The sequence below is a fragment of the Lampetra fluviatilis genome, chromosome 32 (assembly GCF_964198595.1).
Source record: "Lampetra fluviatilis chromosome 32, kcLamFluv1.1, whole genome shotgun sequence".
Classification (NCBI taxonomy): domain Eukaryota; kingdom Metazoa; phylum Chordata; class Hyperoartia; order Petromyzontiformes; family Petromyzontidae; genus Lampetra; species Lampetra fluviatilis.
The window spans coordinates 9,306,130-9,323,356 of record NC_136306.1 but is presented as its reverse complement, the minus strand read 5'-3'; the positions used below and the strand labels follow the sequence as shown (position 1 = coordinate 9,323,356).

The window sequence follows — 17,227 nt, the reverse complement described above, 5'->3', positions numbered from 1 at the left end:
CTACAATCTGATTGTGCTCGGATTTCGCAAATGCCACTCCACGCGAAGCCATTCACTGTCTTGCACCTTTCCACGTGCACCAATTTTTCTCCCTTTAAATGAGAGATTTCGGTCATTTTACTGCGCACAAAGACGCCTCCATGTTGCGTTTAACAGACTTGGGGGGGGGCAAGTTCTGTTCGCGAGCGCCTATAGAGGTCGGCACGGCACACGAGGGGGGCAGCGCTACGCCTGGCCGCCTTTGTCTCCCTCGTGACGATGTTTACACACCGTACCGCGCACAGATGAAAGGGATGCGCTCTTCTGAAAACGCGCGTCAAACGAAATTTCGTGAACGGGAATGGGTTTTCCCATTAAATTAATCATTATTAGGGATGTCTTTCGGACAGTCAGTCCATCTCGACTCCTTTCCTAAAAATGTACACAATGATCACAGCACAGAGATAATAAAAACGAACATAAATGTAACAAAAATATTTACTCGTCATAAATATTAATATCTAACTATTGCCAATAATTTATTCTTAATTTATTGATAAATAATTGATTTATCAGCGGCAGTTTCGTTGAGTGTATATTTTTCTTCAATGCATGTTGCCTACCGTAACGTGAGTTAGCAACATTGACGTTGCACCAAGAAATGTAGCAACGAAAAAAAACGAAATATGTGAAACCAGTACAAAGGAGCGTTGGAACGATGCAGGCTTTGGAATTATGCCTGAGTCATAAAAATAGCAACGCACGGGTCGGGAAACAAACACGAATTAGAGATACCATATTGACCGTTAAGGAAATACACAATTTTACCTTCAATAAGATATTTCACCTGGAAATCCCTTGGCACGGAACATCACGTGCGGTAGTGTAGCGGTTAGCGCGCTGCGCTATGAACCCGATGGACACGGGTTCGATTCCCGCTCACGGCCAACACCAGTGACGATTATCTGAACCAGTCCGCGGGCCCTCCCCTTGGTCGACTCAGCCTCAAATGAGTACCTGGTGCAGCGGTGTGTAGTAAACATCGTCGCTTAGGGGAAACGAAGGCGGCCATGGCGCCTGGCCACCCACCCCCCTCTCTTGCCCCAACAGCGTGCTCAGGCTATACGGGGCGGATCTCTGTCTTTGGTGTCCCAGCGGGTCAGGTGATGGACACTCAGTGGCCGGGGGGGGGGACATCTGTCCGCATTGCCTATCGCGGGGTCTTTTGCCCTCCGGCACGCGACAAAAGCATCTCGCTCGCTCTTTGAGCTACGTCGTTACAGATCTGTAGTAACGCTCACGACTCGTTCACACCGGAGTTGGAGGCACACTTGTTTATTTAACACCAACGTTGTGACATACACATTTGAGGGGGTATCGGCCCCCTCACCCGTCTATCTGAGGACACACCTCTCTAGCTAACCCTAGCCTGCCTCTGAGTCCTCCACTAATGGGCTAGGGGAGGCTATCTTGGCCCGACACTGGTCAGTCGGGCCCGGTACCCAGAGTCCAGACCAGCACTGGCTCTGGCTCTGGTACCACGCCACTGGCTCGAGCCTGCGCGGTCCTGATAAGGACGGCGTACCAGGGGGAGTCCAGGGCTCTATCTCAGACGTCTTCCGCCTCCTCTTCTTTAGCTAAACATCACTCCCGAGCCCTTCGATACAATCCCCTTTTTATACCCAACCCCTCCCTGAGGGGTGGGGCCCCGGGGGATCATAACGACCGAATCGACCCCCCAGGGTGTCTGGCGCGGACGTCGCAGAGGGCACCTGCTTGTGCACACATGTAGCCCCGCCTACTGTGTTTGTTTACCATAGGCTGCCATGCATAACGGGCTCTCTCTCTAACACCCCTACAGATCCATTAAGCCCGAGCGGCGTTTTAATTTTGCTCGTTTTAATTTTCATCTCAACACCGCATATTCCCGTGCGCAAACATCGCTCGTAAATTACGGGGAATAAAGCGGCGATGATGGAACAACCAATTCTGCTAAGTAAGCACTGCTGACAGCCGATAGACGTACACAATTAATGTCAAATAAATGAATCCCTCGTCAAATGAATGACTTCTCTCTGGCACAACCTCAAAGTTGGATTTAAAATGCAAACATTTATACTAGCGACGCGCATGCTTGGTGAGTGTGCGTGCTTTCGTTGGGTCGGCGTGTGGGTTTTAGGTGCATCACCACGTGACGATGGCAGCCTCTGACTTCAATTCGGATGGGGAGGGAGGGCATTTCACGTGCGATTATCTATTCATCCATTCATTTCTCATTCTCTCGCAGCACCCGCAGGTGGTGTAGTTAATTGGATATGTGCTGTATTGTGTGTTTTATGCGTCAAGCATTGAATTACCATTTGCCCTCCACGTGGAAAACAAGATAGAACTTTGGCCCCAATTAAAGCCACAGGCTCAACTAACCAATGCGCAAGTGCTCTGTTAGGCTGGCGATCGAAAGCCAGCGATGGAAATTCCCGCATTACTTTATTGTGCATTGAGTCGGTTTCTCCATGAGGCCACTACCAAGCAAATGGAATCCCGTACTGCCAAGCAAAATTAAATGAATAAGCGCATTAAGAAATGGTACCAAAACTAAAAAGCACAAACATCAAGAAGAAGGTTATCACAATAAAAAAATTTACTCCATTAGACAAAAGAGTGTTAAGTTAGAGTTGTGGTGTTGTACTCTTAGTTCTTTCGGTAAAGTCACGTAGGTAAAAAATGAAATTAAAATTAATAAAAAATAAAATAATAGAAATCACGACGTTTCGGAGGCAACACAAGTCTCCTTCATCAGGTGGGACCGTCACTTAATACAGTAAATCTGGCTGTGACGGTCCCACCTGATGACGGAGACTTGTGTTGCCTCCGAAACGTCGTGATTTTTATTATTTTATTTTGAATTAATTTTAATTTCATTTTTTACCTACGTGACTTTACCGAAAGACCTAAGAGTATAAATCCTTGCAGTCACGAAAGCTTCAAATCTAGAATTGTGGTGTTGTGTCCGAGATCCCCGCGTGACACTGGAGAGCGCTTATCGAACGGCAACTTACTTTGCCCCATTCTTTCATTCATCACGCATGCCAGCGAAGGACCCGCGGCCTCCAACGTGTGACCTCTTGGGACAGCATTGGCTCGCATCAACTGCTGCCCACGGCTGCCGTACACCGACGTCTCGAGTGATTTGTTTGATCCACGGATCACGTCCGGGGGAGTGGTGGTGACCATGAAGGCGACGCCATTCCTTTGAGGGGGGGCGGGGGGCCGCGGTTCTCATTTTAAAACGTCGACCAAAGTGCGCTCTGTGCTGCTGGAGTTTGCGCATCGAGATAGTGAGTGACAGCCGCCTCCCCTCTCGCACTGAGCTCGACGCACGCCAGGAGACCACCGGTCGCAGATGCAACGGTGACATTTGTGGCGAAGTCCAACCATCGGATGCCAAGTAATCGTGGGGCTTAACCCCAATTAAAGGGGTGGCGCCATTCCTTTGATGGGGGGGAGGGAGAGAGGGGGTCGTGGTTCTCACTTCCAACGCCGACCGTACAACGACCCTCTCACTGTTTTCTTCTTGGTTCTTTCGGTAAAGTCACGTAGAAGGGAAGTAATAAAATAATAAAAATAAAACATAATAAAATAATTCTCACGACGTTTCGGCCACAACGCAAGCAGCCGTCCTCAGGTGAAGACCAGGTCTACGTGACTTTACCGAAAGAACCAAGAAGATGAATCCCTGCAGTCACGAAAGCTTTAAATCGAGACCCTCTCACTGTTCGGCAGTGGGAGTAACATCACGTTACTCGCTCGATGGCTCCATCTCTGCGTGATCCACCAACCCCCAGGTTTCCTACCGTGAACGACGAACTCGTGGCAAGCCAGCGGCGTGGCTGTCCACTGCGTAGGTGGCGCCTAAGCAGTGGACAGCCCACGGGTCGCGCGGGGAAAATAAAAACCCGGACGACCCCGGGGGGGGGGGGGGACACCCCATTTCATTCCACGCTTTGTCACCGCCACAGGAGTACAACATTGTCCCGTGAGCTCCGTCGCACGCGGTACCAATTGGCAGAGAAGTAAGACTGGAAATGCTCGGACCAGAGGTCTTTGAGTCTCACCACGAGCCAATTATCCCACTCTCTAGGACAAATTAGCGCCTTAAAAGAAGCGATGCGTCCAATTAACAGATTTTTTTGGACGCTTGCAGTTTCCCCGAATCCCTTTTTTATTTTAAGGATTTTCTGTTTTCGAGGGGCGAAACATCGATTGCCAATTTACAGTTTGGTTTTATTGTACTGGATTATAAACCATCAGCTCTTACTGCGTCCTAATTGCGATTACACACAGCAGACTAATGCCCGTTTGCTGGTCACGTGTTGAGTCACCTGTTGCCCAGAGGGACAGACGCCACCGAGGTTTTCCTTTCAACTGCTCGAGATTAGAAGCGATGTTAAGCACTCTCAGACACCTCGGTAGAAAGGAGGGGGCCCTACATCAAAAGACAAATCACTATCCACGTCGTGAGCCCCGATGGGAATTTCCGACGTTAAGAATGATTAGTCCTGTGGACGCTGACGATTCCCAAAAAAAAACGATTTTAATTTTACAAAGATACTAAAATTTAGGTTGGTAACGACTCTAAATTAAGCTCAACTATTTTTTTTTAGGTCGGTGCGGCGATCTCGTCAATGAGACGTATCTTCCCGATTTTCGCGTGCCACTGTGCAATCCAATGAAAATTATTTTTTGTTGGCCAAAATAAAATTTCATCATGGGACCTCAAAGACAATGCATAAATTATCAGAGTATTGTTTTTTGTTTGCATTTGACTGCAAGTATTGTGGTTAATGTAAGCATGATTCCTTGCAAAAGGTGTCAGTTTTGTTGCCAGAAACAAGGGGAAAACCCCTATTAGTATTAGTAAAATAAAATTGTGAATGACACCAGTGGCGTGGTGGGCGTGGTGGGCGTGGTGGGCATGGAGAGGGGGGGGGGCTTGTCCGACTCGATAGTGACGCCACTGGTTTATGTAATTAGTCCACCTCGCCGAGCGTACCGCTGCCAAAAATCTGCAGGCGAACGCACTCCAATCACCCCCGATGGAGAATTCCTTGACAGTCGTTAGGTGACGACTGCGACTCCTTGGCGCGCTCCCTCCAGCCGCTGACTCATCCGGTGGCATGTTCAACATGGCGTCGCAGCGTGGTGTCGACAAGATGGCGGCCTTCCGTCGCGGAGGGCCCAAAATGGCGGCTTCCCGCCTTTCATCGTGCGCCACGCCCAAGATGGCGTCTTCGTGCCGCGTGGCTGATGGCGTCGACATCGAAGACAACCCGGGCTCCTGCGGACCACCAACATCTCCTTCCGACGCCGCCCTCGGCGTAACGAGCTCACACAACTGTGCAAGTACGTTCTTGAGAGTTTCAAGTTGCTCCGCCATCTGACTCCATCTTAAATCCGCGTCCTTTGGTGCAGACTGGTCCGCCGACGCGGCGACATCTTGGACCCCCGGACCCGCACTCGTCCCAGCACGGATCTCCTCCTCTGCCGGAGTTGGGTCCACCGCAGGAGGAAGGTCATCGTCGTCGGAAGATGAAGCCGATGCCGGAGACGGAATATTCTTTTTTCTCAGTTGTTTAGCCATGCCGTTACACTTTTGACACCAGTGTAATAAAAGACTCGGACGCTTCTCTCTGTCCTGTGTCCTTTATTTGGGTTCGATCTCTTTCCCCTCACGGCACTCCCCTATATACTCTCTGCTCTGCAGCCCCAGGCTGCTGTCGCTCACGTAGCCCAACTCCCTCCTAGCAGACCCGCTGCTGTCTCGTCGCGCAGACCCCTGCTGCCCAACTCCTCCCTTGCAGACCCGCTGCTCTCTGCAGCCTCCTCGCTGCTCCTGCTGCCCGGGGGTCGGTCACCGTTGGCCTACGGTGCCGATCCTCGTGGACCGGGTGTGTGGCGATCTCGCCACTCTCTCTCTCTCACCCTTCGCCCTGCGTGGCCTCACACTTTCCCAGTCTCCGATCACTCCCTACTGCTTCCGGTTACCCCCCTTATAGACCTCTACCCTCTCCCCCACGTGACGTAACTCCTCCCCCCATGACGTCACTTCCGGAAGGTCGTTTACGCCCGCATTACATAATGACGAGTGGGAAGACCGTTAAGCTTGAGCGAGGCACTCAGTAAGCGGAACTCAGTTTGAATATTATACAGCGCCATTCATACAAGGGCCCCACAGCGCTTCATAACAATCCCAGGAAAAAACTCCTGAACGTTAAAACTAAGAGGAAAACAACCCCTACACACAGGCGGATTACGTCAATGCATTCGTTAGGGGGTAGTTGTTGTTGCCAAAATCGAGTGTTTCAAACAAACCAAAATATAAAATTTACCGCCGTTTCTTTTCGTTGCTTCCCTTTATTTGTTGATCAACAACGATAACAGTTGACATAGGTAAAAACACATTTCGTGGGTAAATATCAACAATTCCTACTCGACGTGAGAAACGTGCTCGCCTATATCTCTCCTCCACTAACTCTGTGCACCCCCTCCTTCCTCCTCCTCCACGAAGCTGCCCCTTGCCCCCCATCACCACCACCACCACCACCACCACATCCTGCCCAAGATCAACTCCCTATCCATTGGATTCCTTTGAAACGGGGGCCTCACGTTGCCCGCTGTGCTATTGTGAATGTCAGAGCGGATTGAACTCGCACCAGGAGCGATGGGTCGAATTGCCACGACAAAGGGTCACATTTCTCTCGTGACATCTCGTAAGAAACGCAGCACACTTGCAAAATGACAACTCTCTCGGCCATTGACACCGGTGCAGCGGTCGAGCTAGGAGGAGTTATGTGGACCAAAAAAAAAACGACATTATCACGTTTTGTAGATAATAAACACCTCCGAGGAGCAGGTGCGAGATCGCCTCGCCATGGCTGCGTGAACCCCGCGAGTGATTCCCAGCTGAACGTGGCCTCCTTTAGTCTGCTCGCGACACCAATTTGAAAGAAGCAAAGTCGCCTCCTCTACCGCTGCCGTGTAATATACAACAAAGATCCCCCGTATAGCCTTGACAGACTGTAGGGGCAAGTGCTGTTAGCGAGCACCTATGAAGGCCGGAACGGCACACGAGGGGGTGGGTGGCCAGCACCACGCCCGACCGCCTTTGTCTCCCCAGTGGCGATATTTACACACCACACCAGGTACTCATTTGAGGCTGAGTCGACCTAGGGGAGGCCCGGGACCGGTTCAGATAATCGTCACTGGTATTGACCGTGAGCGGGAATCAAACCCGGGTCGCCAGGTTCGTAGCGCAGCACGCTAACCACTACACTACCGCTTCCCACACATACACACACATACACACACATACATACAAACATACATACAGACATACATACACATACATACACACACATACATACACATACAAACATACACACGAGGCTGGCCTCCAGTACAAGGCACCGCTGTCAAGTGACGTCCTTGTGTGTGTGTGCGTGTTTTATCTCGGTTTCTCCTACGTCGACTGGGTCTTAGATGAGCACCTCACGTGGTGTGTGTGTACACATCAGCACCGGCGAGAACCACCCTCGTAATGATATTAGGGCCGAACGTGTTCGTGTGAACGTCGACTCGCGTGTCCCACGGTGCGTTCCACCCTCGACCAAAAAGCGTTCGCCGTCGTGACAAAGCCATCGCGAAACCCGCGATCGTGAAACCCTTGACCCCTCCGAAACGGGAGTCTCCTGCCCGGCCCTCAGGGGCGCTCCCATCCTGCCTCCGCGTGGCGCTCGGTTGCCGTGAGGCCCCCCCGACCCCCCGACCCCCCAGCTAGGGGTCGGCCGAGAGACCAGGTTGTAGTTGGGCCCTCGGTTGCGGCGGGGCCACCACGAGTTGAGTCTCGACCAGCGGGCGCCCGACGGACGCGTCCTCAGCGCGCAACGCCTCGACGCGCCGCCTCACCGCCCCGAGCCCCAGGCCGACCCCGGCCCGGACCCCTCGGGCCGCGAGCGCCCGGCGAACTTTCTGCCTGGAGAAGGCGTAGAGCAGCGGGTGCAGCACGGGGCCCGCGTAGGCGGCCGCGAGGCACGCGGCCCGGGGCCGGGCGAGGGCGACGCGCGACGACCCCCGCGGGTCGGGCCCCATCCAGAGCGCCGCGGCGTTGAGCAGCGTCAGGGGCAGCCAGCAGAGCGCGAACGTAGAGACGATGACAAGGGACATCCGGAAGAGGCGCCGCTGGTTTTTGCGCCGCTGGCGGTAGCGCTTGATGGCGCGGTGGAGGGTGAGGATGACGGACACAGAGGCGCCGACTCCTCCCGCTCCACCTCCACCGCCGCCGCCACCGCGAGCTCCTTCGCACCGCGCGGCGCACGCGACCCGCGACGGTGGGTGGTCGTTGGCGGCGACGTTGGCGCCTCTGGGAGTTCCGTTGCGTGCGAGCGCCAAGCCGCTGATCCCAATGCTGTTGTGGCGGCTGCAACGGTGGTGGCGGCGGCGGTGGTGGTGGTTGTTGTTGTTGCTGCTGCTGTTGCGCCCTCGCGAATCTGGCCGCGCCATTCGGCTCGGCACCACCCTGATGCGTAGCGCGCGCACGAGTCTCGAGTAGAAGACGAGCATCGCCACCGCGGTGCCTGCACAGATGGGGATTTGCAGGGCGAGGTGGTAGCGCAGCCAGTGGCAACCCGCCATCATCATCGGCAACTGATTTTGTAAGGGGGCATTCTGACCCTCTTGCCGCCGATGAAGCTGTCGTTCCTGCCCATTGCGGTCATGGTGGGACTGCTGCTGCCGGTTGGAAGTCGTCGCGTTCGGGGCGGACGCGACGTGGCCGCCCGCGGCGAAGTCGCCCGCCGGGGATAAGTTCGACTCGAGGAATGGGGTGAGGAACGCGACCGCGGAGAGGAGCCACACGATGGCGAGGGCGCCAGCGGAGCGCGCCCGCGTCATGAAGCGCTTGGCGGGCCTCACCGCGATGTCGTAGCGGTCCAGGCTGATGGCCAGCATGTTGGCCGCAGTGGACACGCCCGCGAAAGCCACGCACGCCTCGTGGGCCACCGCCAGCTGCGATCCTCTGGCGACGGCGGAGGACCTCGGCGGCTCTCCGTCGATTGTCAACCCCCAGCCGTCGCCGCCGCCACCGCAATCGTCCCCGTCCACCTCCCAGAGCAAGGAGGCGACGCTGAGAGGCGCGCACACGGCGCACAGCAGAGCGTCGATCACGTGCAGGTTGACCGTCACGAAGATGCTCACCGAGTTGACGAGGTGCGAGCGGCGCTGCGCGTAGAAGGCCAGCACCGTCAGGTTGCTGCCGAGGCCCAGGGCGATCTCGAGCAGCAAGACGCCAGCCACGGTCGCCCTGAAGGCCCGCGGGTGGCCTTGGTCTTCGCCGGACGTCAGCGCTGTGGTTGACGAGGAGGCGGTGGTGGTTGAGCCGCTGATATTTCTCATCGCTTTGGTGGTGGTGGTGGTGGAGAATGAGCAACAACAACAAACACAGAATCAAGTCGCGCGCCCGGTTCTCAAACGTTCTAGATTCTCGACGGGATCTCCCAAACGAAGAGGGATTGAGCCCGGGTTGGTGCTTTGACGGCAGGCCACGTGCTTGGGAATACGATCCCGTTCAGGCTAAGGCCACGAGGTGGCCAGGAAATGGCGGTGCGGCAATGGATTCTTGAATAAATCTGTTCGACGCCTTAGTGTCTACCCCGCCTTGTGTGCGCCGTGGGGTTTCTCCTGATACTCTTATTATTTCCTTCCGGGTACCCAACTACTGGACGTCTGTGAAAATTATCTTTGTAGCTCATCGGATTCCTCCGGCAGTAGAAATAAATATTCTGATTCTCAAACACTCGTTTAATGTGACTGAATGGGGGGCCCTCCTGAAAATGAGCCTTGAGATTCGGCGAGGCTTTCCTGCGTAAATAAAGGGCATGAGAATGGACGTTATACACCTTGCTATTCATATGGGTTTCAATTCCATAGCCTCACTGTGACCGCCTCCTCCTCCTCCCCACTCATCCATGTGCTCATACAGTCGTTATTTTCCAACAGCAATGCTCCTGCTGCAGTTTCTACTGCTGCTAATGCTGTTGTTGCTACTGCTGCTAATGATACTGCTGCTGATGCTACTGCTGTTGTTGCTACTGCTGCTAATGCTACTGCTGCTATTGCTACCGCTGCTAATGCTACTGCTGTTGTTGCTACCGCTGCTGTTGCTACTGCTGCTAATGCTACTGCTGCTATTGCTACCGCTGCTAATGCTGCTGCTGTTGTTGCTACTACTGCTGCAGTTGCTACGAATGCTATGGCTGATGCAACTACTGTTGTTGCTATGGCTGATGCAACTACTGTTGTTGCTACTGCTGATGCTACTGCTGCTGATGTTGCAACTACTGCTACTGCTGTTGCTACCACTGCTGCTGCTGATGCTACTGCTTCTGTTGTTGTGAATTGTTGTTGCCGATGTTGTTTCCACTGCTGCTGATTTTTCTGCTGTTGCTCCTGCTGCTGCTGTTGTTGCTGTAGCATCAGCTGTTAATGGTGTTGATTTTATGTTTGCTGCTGCTCTTGCAGCAACCGATGCCCCTGCTGCTGCTGTTATTGCTGCAGATAATGTTGCTTCATTGTGATCGCGATTGCTGCTGCTGCTGCTGTTACTATTGCTGCCGCAGTTGTCGATGATGTTGATGTTGACAACGAGGTTGAGCGATGTGCGATGGGAAGACGCGCGATGGGTGGTGAGGTTGACTGTGCGAGAATGAACCTGGGAACACAAACAACAACAACAATGACGCGCACGTCTGACCGGTAGACCACAGACATCGTCAGTGGTTAACACAGCAGTGGCTAACACAGCAGTGGCTAACACAGCAGTGGCTAACACCTGCGACTTCACAGCAATAGGGACATTGGGTTAGATTCCTGTGCCTATCTGTGTGGAGTTTGTACGCGTTGCTCCCCCCTCTGTCCTGCATGGGTTTGCTCTGGGTCCACCAGTTTTCCTCCCGTCGTAAAGAAACGTGCAAAATATTTGGCCTCTGTTAAACATCCCAATGCAGCCGCCTGGTGAAAATTGGTCTCCAGACTTTTCTTTGTGGCTAACGCTGGATAAATAACCGATTGTTGTTATTATTATTGTGGGCAGTGACAGGGGGGAGGGAAACATCAGTAGCATTTCGATTGAAAGCTTTCGTGACTGCAGGGATTGATCTTCTTGGTTCTTTCGGTAAAGTCACGTAAAAGGGAAATAATAAAATAATAAAAATTAAACATAATAAAATAATTCTCACGACGTTTCGGCCACAACACACGCTGCCAAGCTTAGCAGTGTTCATTGGAGCGCTGTCTTTCAGACAGCTCTGTCTTCACCTGAGGACGGCTGCTTGTGTTGTGGCCGAAACGTCGTGAGAATTTTATTTTATGTTTTATTTTTATCATTTTATTATTTCCCTTCTACGTGACTTTACCGAATGAACCAAGAAGATCAGTAGCATTGTGAATGAGTTGATCAGTATCGTCTAGAAACAACTGCAGTTAGAGTAGAATCACCATCATCAGCATTAATGAGGCCCATCAGCAGCAGTACCATTAATGACATCACCATCAGCAGGAACAATAGCAGTAGCAGCAGCAGCATCATCAACGATGTCATCGTCATTAATCAATAACCATATTGGCACGCAGTAGACCAATAATCTTAACCGTTTTGCAGTAGAATCATCAATATCATCATCCTCATCAACAGCAGCATTTATTGGTTCACTATCATCAGCACCAGCATTGACGGTGGGCTCATCACAATCATCATCACCATCATGTGCAGTGTCAGTAATATGGACATCGGTGATCGCCCCGTGAATGCACCGGGCAATCCCCAGGCTTGATGGCTTCAGCGTCTCGATTTAAAGCTTTCGTGGCTGCAGGGATTCATCTTCTTGGTTCTTTCGGTAAAGTCACGTAGAAGAGAAATAATGAAATAATAAAAATAAAACATAATAAAATAATTCTCACGACGTTTCGGCCACAACGCAAGCAGCCGTTCTCAGGTGAGGCTCCCCCTCCAACCCAGCTTAAATATACGCTCCAAGCCTGGTGGTGTTTCATTCAGATGCTGTCTTCCCGACAGACCTGTTCTTCACCTGAGGACGGCTGCTTGCGTTGTGGCCGAAACGTCGTGAGAATTTTATTTTATTATGTTTTATTTTTATAATTTTATTATTTCCCTTCTACGTGATGACTTTACCGAAAGAACCAAGAAGAGGCTTCAGCGTCGTGTCAAGCTTTCTGACATTGAACTCCGTGACCGGAGCCTCATCGCCGAGGGGGGCTCCGATTAGGCACGAGGCTCTTGCTGAGAGCGCGTCTCGGCAAAAAAAGGTCATCGGATCTTGTTGAATTATTTAAAAAGTGCACATTTATTTACAAACACCGGCTCGCTTTGCCCGTCCGTGGACCGAAGCTGTAATATTTACGAGCAGAGTATCATTGTAGCTTGTGTCAATTTTGCACGAAAGTATATCATCAAACACTTCACTGCATTTCACTCTAGCACTGTTAATGGCAGTGATTATTGCACGAAACTAAGTCATAAAACACTTCACTTCATGTCACTAGCACTGGATATAACTGACCTTCAATTTGTTTAAAATCACTGCTCTGATACTTTATTATCTTCTGCTTTCGATCACTGGGGTTGAAATTAATGGGAATTCGATGCAATATGTGGAAAATCACCGAGAAATGTCTATTTTACCATAACGTAGAACAATAAAGTAGACTACTTACCTTTTGTCTCAAGTGCTGAAGAAATAAATAAATAAAGACACCACAATCCACTTTGTTGCTGCGTAGAATTATTTATTAGATTCACTTTCAATAAAGAAATGTCAAACTTAAAGCGAATTTGCGAAAAAAAAGTCTTTCCGCTCGACCTTCTGCGTGAATGTAAAAATCCACCCGCTCATGAATATTAATGAGGGGGGGGGCATGTGGAGTGACGTCACACGCTCATGAATATTAATGACGGGGGGTGCGGCATGTGGAGTGACGTCACGCGCGTTACACACAAACAGACATTTCTTGGCTCATAGTCGTAATGCCTCGGCGGGGCAGGTTCACGTTCTCTCGGTGGGGAAATGTTAACTACCTCGTCTGGTATACAGGAGGTCGTGGGTTCGATCGAGATCCTGATGCCTGCTGTATATTTGGAGTTTGCGTGTTCTCCCCGTGGTTGCGTCCAGGTTTTCCCCTCCACATTTAGAAACACACGTTGAGCGTATTTGGCTGCTGTAAATGTCCACATGATAAGCCACTTCGTTGAGCTATCGTTTTTGACCAGGTCACTTCTGAAAAAGAGCTGCATAGCTCAGTGAGCCTTACCTGGTCAAATAAAAAAATAGTTTTATTGTTATTAAATGTATCCCATTAGCACGGTTGGCTACGTACGGTGCGAAAGAAGTTCAACATACATACATCATCATCATAATCACGATCATCAGCAAAGCCGAACAGAGCGATACCTACTACAGACAAGATCCTGCTTGGGTAATTCCAATCCCTGTTTACCCCAAATCACAGTGCCTTTCAATTGTCACTTCCCCCCCGTGTATTAATGTCGCTGTTTTCAGTGCCTGAGTTCAGCCAGAACGGCCTGTAACGGTGTTCCGGGAATTATGTTGGTCACACCACGTCCATCTCGCTGCCTTATTTTGTCCTCGAGAAACTGCGGTGTCATATTGTTATAGGGATGTATGGCACAATAATAATATAGGGTACCTAAATATAGGATTCTTTTGGATAGGCGTATCTTGTACCCTAGTGGTGGTAGTAGTAGTAGTGCCTTACGCTGATAAATTTCTACTCCAAAGCAGCCTAGTAGCTTTCTGGAAAATATCAAGTGAGAAAATAAACCCTTGATGTGTTATCACCACAGAGTCCGTGCCTTGTGGATTAGTAATGCGACTTGAATCTGATCATCAAGTACTCGTTTGAGGCTGAATCGACCGAGGGAAAGTCCAGGCCATGTTCAGACACCGATCGTCTACCAGGGTGTCTGTGTGTGCGTGCACAGGATGTGAACCCCTATAAACGGTCATCGTCATCATCATCGTCAGCCGCGATTTATCCACTGCCTATCTCACGACCCTGTGATGTAACAATCCAATGCGCGAGCTGCTCGAATCGCTCCATCTCCCCAGCGGACGCCTTCTCGGACGTGTTCCATCCTTCGACTGCCACTCCAGATTTCGAGTGCTGGACATGGAGACGAGGTTTCCAATGGGCTCACAAAATGTAATGCAGCGCCAGACACGGCCCTGCCATAGCACCTACTGCTAGGTGAAGGCATCTGCACGCCGTGACGGTCACCAGGGATATTTTTTTTTATAGCCACTGGCGGGATGCGGGCTGGTGATGGGGATTTGACGGGTGATTGTGGAATCTGGAATCACTCGCCACTTATTGAATTGTTAGCCGTGGACCAGGAATCGAACTTACGTGGCCGGGTTTACGCCCATGGCGTTAACCGCTGCACCACCGCTCCATCCCACTACACTCTAATGAAGCATAAGAGCGAAATGATTTAATGACATTTTTTTTTTTAATGTGGCGTTCAATTTTTTTATGTGTCTACGGCAGAATCAGCGTCGGATACATCCCCTTTTAAGTTAATTTACGCAGCCAACCGTGGGTTGCCCAGGATAATAATGTCTCGTTTGGCTGTCGCCTCGTTCTAAATGAAATAACAGATGAGTATATGTATTTATATTGCTTAGTTACAAGTGCCAATATTCTCGAGTAGTGCCACATCATTCTGCCACCAATCTCTCTAATATAGTGAAGCCAGACTTCACTATTTCAATTGAAAGCTTTCGTGACTGCAGGGATTCATCTTCTTGGTTCTTTCGGTAAAGTCACGTAGAAGGGAAATAATAAAATAATAAAAGTAAAACATAATAAAATACAATTCTCACGACGTTTCGGCCACAACGCAAACAGCAGTCCTTGCGTTGTGGCCGAAACGTCGTGAGAATTGTATTTTATTATGTTCTATTTTTTTTATTTTATTATTTCCCTTCTACGTGACTTTACCGAAAGAACAAAGAAGAGACTCCACTTTGTTGACCGTGAGCTTGGAGCGGAGGAGGGGGGTGCGTTACGAGAAGGGATGATGTCCGGTGGTCGAGACTAATGTCAGAGTAGCAGCCAAAGTCGGGGAAAATCCCCACGACACCACACGCAGACGGAACGGTGAGATGAGCTCGTTGCGCAAGCCGCCCTTTCCACGCGCGTGTGAATCGTGGGGGGTGGAGGGAGAACGGGAAAGGGGGTTACTTGACCCATTCTTCCCCACCCTTCTTAGCGGCGACGGGCAGCGTAGACGCGGGAGCATAGAAGTGCAGCACAACAATGGATTTTGCTGCGCTGCCGTCTATCTACGGTAGCCCCACGCTCACCACCTGTAGCGCGTCTCTGCTATGGCCCCGTGGGCTTTTGCTCATCCGAGCATCGTGCAGATGATCGTCGCAATTGCCGCCGCTCACCTTGTCGAGAAGATTGTTTTGTGCGCGGCGTTCTCCTCTGCTCACTCCACGCCTCCGGAATCTCTTCACTCCGATGAGCCTCTTACTCCGCAGTCCATGTGTTGAATGTTGGTTACGGAGTGGTGTCGTTGCTGTCGCTGTTGTTGTTACTATAATCTAGGTGGCCGCGAGCCGAGTGTTTGGTAGATAGCGAGCGAGCTGACGGTTTTGACAGCGGCTGTGTGGTAGGTGTTCTGTATTGGTGGCTATGTTTGGGATGTTGAATACTAACTCGACCAAATATGCGTCGAATGCAGCGTGTGGGTAGCTATCTGTAGGGTATTTGCGATAGCTATGTGTTGCTTACTGAGTGTTGATAGCTGTGTGCTAAATGTTGGTAAATATGTGTTGGGTGTAGGGTGATAGTAGCTACGTGTCTTCTTTTTCGTGAATACGGGGTGCTGATAGCTATACCCACGTAGCGTTGGTATGAAGATGTGTTTGGTGCAGGGCATTGGTAGCGAACAATGTGCTGCTGGGTGCATTTGCCAGCTCCTGTGATGGCAAGGGGCCAAGCTCTGTCCCCCAATATCGGGTGTGTTGTGGCTGCGCGCTATTTATATTATAGATCGGACTGTGAGTGTAATAACCACGTGCAGAGGGTGTTGGTCGCGATTGTTAACTGGTTCTGAGTGTAACGCGGCGTGCTGCTGCTGCTGCTGGCTGTACAGACGGCTGTGCGCCAGCTATTGTTGCCTATTCGATCCACGGAGCTGGGAGCAGCAGCTTGCCTCTCCAAAAGCCTCCTCCTTCACTCCTGGCCACTCGCTGGCTGCATCTCCCTCCTCCTCGCTGCATTTCCCACCCCCCTCTCTCCGTTGCCCCTTCCCTTTCGCGAGTACCCTCCCCCCACCACCACCACCTCCCACCACCACCCCCCACCACCCCATCGTGACGTGTGCCTGGGCTATTTTCTGCAGAGAATCTCCCCATTGCTGCCCTGGTTGCAGCACAGAGAAGAAGAGCGATGGTATTTCTCGCAGGGGTTCCATTCGTATCTCTGTGTGTGGTGGTGATGGTGATGATGATGTGTGTGTCTCTCTCTCTCTCGTTGTACTGCGCTACTAGTCAGGGCCACCCTGGGTTCGATTCCCCGGCCACACGACGATGGGCAGTCGTTGTCATCCGCCCCACACCTTCGACGAACGCGTACGGTGCAAAATAATATGAGCATACACACATACAATTACCAAGTTTGCTTTTTTTTATTAATCCTCTCCTGCGCTTCACCTAGGTCGACTCAGCCTTGAACGAGAGTTCATGGTGCGCTGCGTCTAGACCATCAGCACTGGAGGAGACAAAGGCGGACGGGAGGGATCTGGCAGCACGTGACTATTTGTTCGCCGTGCCGGTCTTAATAGATGCTTGCTGACATCACTTGCTCCGAGCGTCTGCTTTGTATCCACGTCTGGGCGTGTTTTTTTGTTGTCTTTACCTACATACCCTTACGTCTCACTGTGTGTGCGTGTGTCTCACTCCATAAGAGTCGAATGACTTGCTTCAGCTGACGATGGGCACGTTTTGAAGTGCTTATAGCGTGAGACTTCGAGCGATATAGACATCTGTGCTGAGCCTGCTCTGTGACTGAAACCACTCAACCTCGGATCCGCGCCCCAGTTTTTTGTTGGCATCATGTCCGAATATTTGGGATGTTCTCGCTAACAGCA

The 17,227-nt window shown here is 51.2% G+C and overlaps 2 protein-coding genes across 4 annotated transcripts in view; one reads left to right on the top strand and one right to left on the bottom strand.

The window, feature by feature from the left end:
* Nucleotides 1-6,573: 6,573 nt before the first annotated feature.
* On the bottom strand, nt 6,574-16,378 carry LOC144943718 (G-protein coupled receptor 22-like). Its single transcript, XM_078871490.1, has 2 exons — nt 15,522-16,378; nt 6,574-10,744 (listed from the first exon to the last, which is right to left on the bottom strand). The coding sequence occupies exon 2, from the start codon at nt 9,427-9,429 to the stop codon at nt 7,813-7,815; it is 1,617 nt and encodes a 538-aa protein (XP_078727616.1). The 5' UTR covers nt 9,430-10,744; nt 15,522-16,378; the 3' UTR covers nt 6,574-7,812.
* A 127-nt stretch (nt 16,379-16,505) lies between these two features.
* DLD (dihydrolipoamide dehydrogenase) overlaps nt 16,506-17,227 on the top strand; it is a 47,840-nt gene continuing 47,118 nt past the window's right edge. Inside the window, exons 1-2 of one of the 3 annotated variants that reach the window (XM_078871485.1) lie at nt 16,559-16,709; nt 16,795-16,884. In XM_078871485.1, coding sequence (XP_078727611.1) covers nt 16,668-16,709; nt 16,795-16,884 — 132 coding nt within the window. In that variant the 5' untranslated portion in view covers nt 16,559-16,667. Of the gene's footprint in view, nt 16,531-16,558; nt 16,710-16,794; nt 16,885-17,227 lie in introns of those variants that run through there. The other 2 variants (XM_078871489.1, XM_078871487.1) reach the window with 2 other exon arrangements.